This window comes from Penaeus vannamei, chromosome 30 (assembly GCF_042767895.1).
Source record: "Penaeus vannamei isolate JL-2024 chromosome 30, ASM4276789v1, whole genome shotgun sequence".
Lineage (NCBI taxonomy): Eukaryota > Metazoa > Arthropoda > Malacostraca > Decapoda > Penaeidae > Penaeus > Penaeus vannamei.
The window spans coordinates 23,030,866-23,038,758 of NC_091578.1; the positions used below are offsets into that span (position 1 = coordinate 23,030,866).

General features: G+C 41.5%; 1 protein-coding gene across 1 annotated transcript; it reads left to right on the top strand.

Moving 5' to 3' along the window:
- The first annotated feature begins 220 nt into the window (after positions 1-220).
- LOC113808032 (uncharacterized) lies at positions 221-6,109 on the top strand. The gene is made up of 4 exons (XM_070143367.1): positions 221-1,083; positions 2,777-2,997; positions 3,145-3,233; positions 5,941-6,109. Exons 1-4 carry the CDS (start codon positions 561-563, stop codon positions 6,107-6,109), a joined length of 1,002 nt encoding a protein of 333 aa, XP_069999468.1. The 5' UTR covers positions 221-560.
- Positions 6,110-7,893: the final 1,784 nt, after the last annotated feature.

Sequence of the window (7,893 nt, forward strand, 5' to 3'; positions counted from 1 at the left end):
TTTATTGGTTATAGTGAGGACGACTGATACGGAAATGATAACTGAAGTGAAGATAAAGTTTCCTGTTTAATTAACTAGCGTTTGGTATAGCTTTCAATCCTGATCATTGTTAATGGCTATAAATACTTTGAGTAAATTGTGATGGGTATGTGACAGGCGTGTTTATCAACGAGACTTTCCATTTCTCTGTTTAACATGACATTTTTTTCTTTCAGTGGAGACGATGGTGATTTTAATGCACTTGGAAAATAATCCTCATCGAAATGAGCTGATGTGAAAACATAGTCCTTATATGGTATCAGTGGTAACGGTTTTATATACATAGTTTTTTTCTGTGAAACAGTGCGATTAAGTGTTTAACTAATATACATATTGAATTGCAAGTCCATGCAAAGTTTGAGATGTTAATATCACTTTGAAATTAAATATGCAAGACAAGGAAATCACAGGCAACAACAGCGGTCTGTGTGGTGTTGTAAGAGTGATTGCGATCGTCAAGGAAGTGTGACATGCAGTGTGTCAGAAGTGCGTAGGAATTTCAATCTTTTCGTGTTCGTAGCATGACCATGACCTTCCCACGGGCCACGGCTTGGGTCATGCTGGCCGCCCTCTTGAGCTGGCCAGCGGAGGGATGCTGGCCAGGATACATAGAGGACGCCGTGAAGGAGTCAAAGGTCGTGCTCATGGCCAAGGTCATCCACCTCGAGGCCCCCCGAGGTCAGGAGACGTACCCCGCGGTCGAGATCCAGGTCAGGGAGATCCTCAAGGGCGCCGACGCGTACCAGGACTACCTCCTGCCGCGGCACGTCGACCAGCTGCCCCTGGACGACGAGGAAACGGCGCTCGAGGATCCCCTGGACGACGACGAACCCGAGATCGATGACGACATCCTAGAGGTCGAGGGAGTTACGACCTCGACCTCCTGCGCCGGGAGGATCCGCGAGGGAGACACAAGGATCTTCTTCCTGGACGCGGAGGAGGAGGAGTCGAGGTCAAGGCGTCAAGGCGTGTCCCTCCGCGTGACAGCTCAACCTGTCAGGCTCAGTCTGAAGAGCATGAGGTGGATCAAGGCGGCTGTGCAAGGTAAGGACGAGGCGCGCTTGTCTTAAGGGAAATGAACGGGCGTTTGTCGGTCTGCCTGACAGCTGAGTGGATCGATTCCACGCCCAAAACGGTCCTTGTTGTGCGTTTATTTGGCAGATCTGTGGAGGGTTTAAATGAGTTTACGCTATACTTTAATGGCATTTTATATATTTTGGGTTTCAAAGAATGTGAGGAAAGATGTAAAAATGTATAACAACATAGAAAGGCGCCCTGATAAGGTGAAATATACATGTATGTCAGTAGACACTTCAGTCATTTAATAAGTTAGTAAAATAGATTGATATATATCAAAGCGTGCAAAAGGTAGATACACATTTAAAACACATACATCATTGCATAGATATACACATGTGTATGTATGCGTCTGTCTGTAGCAAATATTTATTAAATTCACGCTTGTAACAGACACGCACACACATGAACACATAAACAAACAATCACACGCGCACTCAGAACTAATAAGTAAACACATACATCCACTCACACACACATTCCCCCTCACATACAAAAACACACATACAACCCCCTCCCCCCCCACACACCCTCCCCGCCCCCTCACACACACGCACACATCCCAACCATGCACTAAAAAAAGTTTCTTGCACTCTTCCCGTCTGGCAACCCTCGCCCTCGACGGCCGGGGCGGGGCGGAGGAACCCACAGGAGGTCAGGACATAACTCAGCGCGGGATAACGAGCGGTTCTACGCCGTGTAATTAGGTGTTGAAGTGAGATAAGATGGTGGCTGTTGCTGTTCAACTCCTCGACTTCTTGAAGATACGAGAGTTAATTCGGAACGTGTGATTTGGTGTTGCTGATTTTGATTATTATTTATTTCCCTTCCTTGTGTCTTTTTTTGTTCTTTTTTCTTTATTTTTTCTTGAAGATTAAGAGAAGAGGGATTGTTTTGTTTCCGCGTCGATGGAAGGTTGAGATTGTGAAGGAAATTATTGGAATTATTTGTAGCGGCAAATGATCTTTCGTCGGCGAGAAGCAAGTGACTTGTTGGGGTTTATCTCCTGTTGGAAAATTTGTTTGGCTTGGGGAGTGGGCAGTTGTATTGTGCATGGATATGGGGCGTGTGTTTGTTTGTTTGCTTGTGTGTGTGTGTGTGTATGTGTTTGTGCATCTGTGTGTGTGTGTGTGTGTGTGTGTGTGTGTGTGTGTGTATGTGTGTGTGTGTGTGTGTGTGTGTGTGTGTGTGTGTGTGTGTGTGTGTATGTGTATGTGTTTGAGCATCTCGTTTACCGCATAGTTAGCCCGGTTGCTCAGAGACAGGTAATTATTATTTACTTATTTGATTAAGTGTTTTTTACAACCAAAGTAAAGTTGATTCCACACATCTTTTGAAACCTTGAAAAATACGTTCCAAAGCGCGGGACGTATTTCTTAAGTAACAATTGCATTCTCTTTAAATCTTGACTTACCAGATTTCTATTTTCTGACATATGGAAATTTCAACGGCCTCTATACTCGTCCCCAAATTTAAAATCCAACAAAAGTCTTGAAGGAGTCTTAAAGAAAAGAAATGTATCCGTCTTGAAAACAACTTTCCAAAAGGTTCATCTTGGCAGGAAAGGGACCCCGAGACTCCACGCTTTCTTCATCTTCGCAGACCCTTCGCTGAGCCCCGACCGCCCACCCTCCCCTTCTGGCGCCCCTGCCTATACTAGGTGTTATCAAGCCTACAAAAGGTGTTCTCGTATTCTATTCGGGCCGCCGGAGCAAATGCGTTGGACACCCGCACTCTAAGAGGAAAGAAAATTATGAATATGAAGACCAAATGAAGATTAAAGGTCGTCAGATGGTGATGCTGATAATGAATTTCTTGGTTTCTGACTACAGGACGTTGGGGAAAAATGCTGCAGCATCGCAACTACGCATAAACGTCATAGTTAGAATAGAATTTAAAAAAAAAAAGAAGTAAAAAGTAAAAAGACAAAAAGAAATAAGAAAAGAAAGAAGAAAGAGAAAAGACGTGTTAGATCAGAAAATATAAACATCTTTGGACCCTGACTTTGTACATGCTTTCGTCCCTAAGATAACGCCCCCCTCAAGACCAAGGAATAGAGAATGTACCTATAGCCTCCTTGCTCAATACAAGGACAAGAATTACACTCCAAGTTTCGTGTAAGGAAATCATAAAACAATCCGCGTTGTGTATTTATTTCATCATAATGGCCGCGCCCGAGAAATAATTATAGGGAAGAACAAAAGAAATTAATTGCTTTTTCGTAATATCAGGCGTATAAGTGTGAGCTGTGATATAGTTGTCCCATTTATTAAAATGATTTTATTCTAATGATCAGGTGGAGAATTCAATTGAAGGTTGTCATGTTGGGTTGGAATTGACAAGACAAATTGCTTAGGTTTTATGGTTCTGTTCTTGTTTCGGTGAATGTAATGGCGTGTTTTCATTATTATTTTTCTTTCACTTTTTTCTTTCATTCTTTATTTCATTTACTTTACAGATATTAAAGATATTTTACTAAGCCTTGCATATAGAGAATTTTTTAAAAATGTGCATTTTGAAAAAAAAAAAAAAAAATGTATTTCCTTCTGACTAATATTTAAAAATCCCTAAACATTAACTCAAAACGAAAAATAATCCCCCCTTCCCTCCTTTAAAGAAGTCCTACACAAAAAGCATGCCCCTTAACCCCCCTTCCCTTAAAAAAAGAAAAGTCAAAAAGAAAAGAAAAGAAAATAGAAAAAGGAAAAAAGAGAAAAAAAAACGAAAAAAAAATGAAAGAAAAATGAAAAGAGAAAACGAAAACAAAATAAGATAAAATAAAAAAGAAAAGAACAAAGTAAAAAGACAAAAAGAAAAAAGAACAAAGAAGAAAAAGAAAAGAAAAGGAAAGAAAAACAAGAAAAGAGAAAAGGGAAAGGAAAGGAGAAAGCAAGAACAGAGAGAGAGAGAGAGAAAGAGAGAGAGAGAGAGAGAGAGAGAGAGAGAGAGAGAGAGAGAGAGAGAGAGAGAAGAGAGAGAGAGAGAGAGAGAGAGAGAAAGAGAAAGAGAAAAAGAGAAAGAGATATAGAAAGAGATAAATAGATAGAGAGAGAAACAAACCTTCAACCCGTCCTCCAGAACAAACGCTATCCCTTCGGGCGCCACTTGATCGATCAGCCTTCAAGAACACCTAAGTGAATTTAGCGAATGCGATAAATCTCGAGTGCATGGGCATTAAAGTCTTGTCAGGTGTTCCTCAGGGTCGAGTCCCACCTCACGAAGTCCGAGGTGCAGCTCAGTCGAGGGCGAAGGAATAGGCCCGGTTTAGGTGTTTTGCCTGATTTATTTATGTGGGGGGTAAGGGAGTTTTTTTTTTTTTTTTTTTGGGGGGGGGGTAGGGTCTCCTTGTTGAGTATTGTTGTTTTATTTTTTTATTTTTGTTTTTATTTTTATTTTTTTATTTGTCTTCTGGTTCTTATATTCTTCTTTTTCTTCGTTTTATACGTCTTCAATTTTTTTACCTTTTCTTTCGTCTGCAAGTTCTTTTTCTTCTTCTGTTTCCTCCTCTTCCTCTTCTTTTCTTTTTTTTCTCTTTGCTCCTTTTTTATTTTTCTTCAATTTCTGCTTCTTCTTTTTGTTGTATTTTTTTTCGTTTTTTGTTTCTTTTTTTTTTTCTTGGGATAATGTTTTTTGGGTTTTATTATTTTTTTCTGTCTTGTAGTTCATATATTCTTTTCCTTCTTTCTTTTAATTTGTCTTCTAGTTATCTCTATTTTTCTCCGTTTTACGTCTTCGTTCCTATTTTTTCTCTTCTGTTTCCTCTTCTTCCTCTTTTTCTTTGTTTTTTTCTGTTTCTTCTTTTTTTCTTTCTTTTTCTTCCACTTCTGCTTCTCCTTTTCTTGTTTCTCTTTTATTCATCTTCGTCTGCAGTTTAGGTGTTTGTCTGATTTATCTATATGTGGGGGAAGGGAGGTCGTATTTTTTCGGTTCTCCTTTAAATTGTTTTTTCTTGTTTTTTCGTCTTGTAATTCTTATATTTTCTTCTTTGTTTGTCTTCTAGTTTTTTTGTTTTTTTTTTCGTCTTCAAGTTTTTCTTCCCTTCTCTTCTCCTTTTTCTTGTTTTTTTCCCTTCTATTCATCTTCGTGTGCGGTTTAGGTGCTCGTCTGATTTATTTCTGCGTGATGTGAGGGATGTGCATTTCTGCGGTTCGTGGTGGTGACTAATTTGTTTTTCCTTGTTCTTGTTCTCCTTCTTCTTCTTCTTCTTCTTTTTCGTCCTATTCCTTCTTTCTTTTCTTTTTTTTCCTTTTCCGTCCTCTTCTTTCATCTTCTTCTTTTTCGTCTTCTTCTTTCATCTTCCTTTTGTTGTTGTTCGTCCTCTTCTTATTCTTATTCTTAGTCTTCTTCTTTCATCTTCTTTTTTTATTATTATTCTTCGTTTTATTCTTCCGTCTTCCTTCTCTTCTTCGCCGTCTTTTTTTCTCTTCACTGTTCTTGGAGAAAGGTGTAGAAAGAAAACGTGTTAAAGGAGGAAGAGGAAAGGAGAGGGCGAGCAAGAAAGAGGAAGAGTGAAAAAGAGAGATAAATAAAGAATAAAGGAGTCGAAGAAGGAATAGCAGGAGTTGGAGAGGAAAGAGGAAAAGAAATATTGATGGGAGAGAAAAAACGAGGGGAGTATAAATGAAAAGAAAAAAAATGAAAAAGAAAAGGAAAAACACACACATGAACAAGAGGAGTACAGGAAATTACGAACGCAGTATGATAAGAAAAAGTGGAAAAGTAGAGAATCATAATTAAAAGAGTGTAGAGAAAATATAGATGAATATAAAAAAGAGGATTAATGAAAAATACAAATATAGAATAAAACGAATTCACCCGCATTAGGAAACCCAATGGCAACCGCACAGAGAGTGCCAAGGACATGCAGCCTCCCCTTTGGCACCCGGACATGGCACCGACTAATGACATGACAACCTGGCCACTCCATCCTCCTCAGGGAACAATGGGATCTCAGGGGATTTGCAAGACCGGGGACCGCGATTGCAAATGTTGATCTGCAATTCACGAGCGAACGAGAGGTGGGTGCTGAATAACATGTAGGGAAAGGGGGAGGGGGAAGGGATGGGGAAGGAGAGGGAGAGCGAGGGAGAGGGGGTATGGAAAGGGAGAGGAGGAGAGGGATGGAAAGGGGAGATAGAAAGGGAGACGAGGAGAGGGAGAGGGATGGGCAGGGGAGATGGGAATGGAGACGAGGAGAGGGAGAGGGATGGGCAGGGGAGATGGGAAGGGAGAGGAGGAGAGGGAGAGAGAGGGAAAGGGGAGATGGGAAGGGAGGGAAGGAAAGGAGGACGAGGTAGGGAGGGAGAGAAGAGGGAGGGGAGAAGGGTCGGGAGAGAGAGGAGGAGTTGCGAGATATATAGAAAGAGAGACGAAAGAGAAGGATAGAGAAGGGAGGCGAGAGGGAGAAGGAGAGGGAAGGAGAAGGATGGGGGGAAGAAAGGGAACGAGAGGGAGACGAAAGGGGAACGAGAGGGAGAAGGAGAAGGAGAGGGATGGGGAGCGAGAGAGAGAAGGAGAGGGAGAGGGAGAGGAGAGATGGAGATGGAGTTTGATCATGTGTTTTGTGACTCTCGTGTAGGTTTCCTCACTAGATAATTTGTCTGCATGTATTTGTGGAAGTAGTGCTTATATGAATTGTGTTTAAAGTCCTCCTCTTTTTCATCTTTCTTCTCCTCCTCCTCCTCCTCTTCTTCTTCCACTTCTTTCTCCTCTTCTTCTCCTCATCTTCCTCTTCCTTCTCCTCCATCTCCTCTTCCTCTTCCCTTTCCTCTTTCTCTTCCTTCTCCTCCTCCTCCTCTTCTTCTTCCTCCTACTCCTCCTCCTCTTCCTCTTCCTTCTCCTCCTCCTCTTCCTGTTCCATCTCATCCTCATCCTCTTACTTCTCCCCCTCCTGTTCCTTCTTCTCCTCCCTCTCATCCTCATCCTCTTACTTCTCCTCCTCCTGTTCCTTCTTCTACTCCTACTCCTCCTCTTCTTCCTCCTTTTCCTCCTCTTCCTCTTCCTTCTCCTCCTCTTCCTCTTCCTTCTCCTCCTCTTCCTCTTCCTCCTCCTCCTCCTCCTCCTTTTCCTCTTCCTTCTCCCTCTCCTCCTCCTCCTCCTTCCCCTCCTACTGCTCTTTCTCCTCTTCTCCTCCCTCCTCCTCCTCTTCTTCCTCTTCCTTCTCCTCCTCCTCCTCCTCCTCTTCCTCCCTTCCCCTCATTCTGCTCTTCCTCCTCTTCTTCCCCCTCCTCCTCCTCCAACACCCCCCCCCTCTCCTCTCCCCCCCTCCTCTTCCTCTTCCTTCCCGTCCCCAATTGCCACTTCTTCACCATAATTTTTTTTTTACTCAAGCCATTAAGTTGTTCGCCTCAGACATATTGCAAATAGGACGCAATCAGGCATGTTGATCCCTCCCTATTTATAGATATTCACTGATTTTCGCTTCAGCCAAAACTCACGTGTCATTTATGGAAATATCGTAAATGGCGCGCCTCATTAACATTCATAAAAGGCGTTCTATAAACATCTTAGCATTGTGTCAACGTGTCTGAGGGATCTGAGATAAACTCTGTATCAAGTTGTATTGTGATCAGGAAAGGTGAGTCTGTGTTGCCAGAATTTTGTTATTTTTCATTTATTTATTTTTGTTTTTAATTTTTATTTTATTTTATTTTTTATTTTCTTATTGATTTTTTTATTGATTTGTTTTATTTCTTATCTCTCTCTCTCTCTCTTTCTCTCTCTCTATCTCTCTCTCTCTCTCTCTCTATATATATATATATATATTTTTTTTTTTAT

Coding starts and splice junctions, on each gene's coding strand:
- LOC113808032 (XM_070143367.1), top strand. CDS start 561: ATGACCATGACCTTCCCACGGGCCACGGCTTGGGTCATGCTGGCCGCC. Junction 2,998..3,144: donor AACTACGCATAAACGTCATA/GTTAGAATAGAA, acceptor TTCGTCCCTAAG/ATAACGCCCCCCTCAAGACC. Junction 3,234..5,940: donor AATTACACTCCAAGTTTCGT/GTAAGGAAATCA, acceptor CACCCGCATTAG/GAAACCCAATGGCAACCGCA.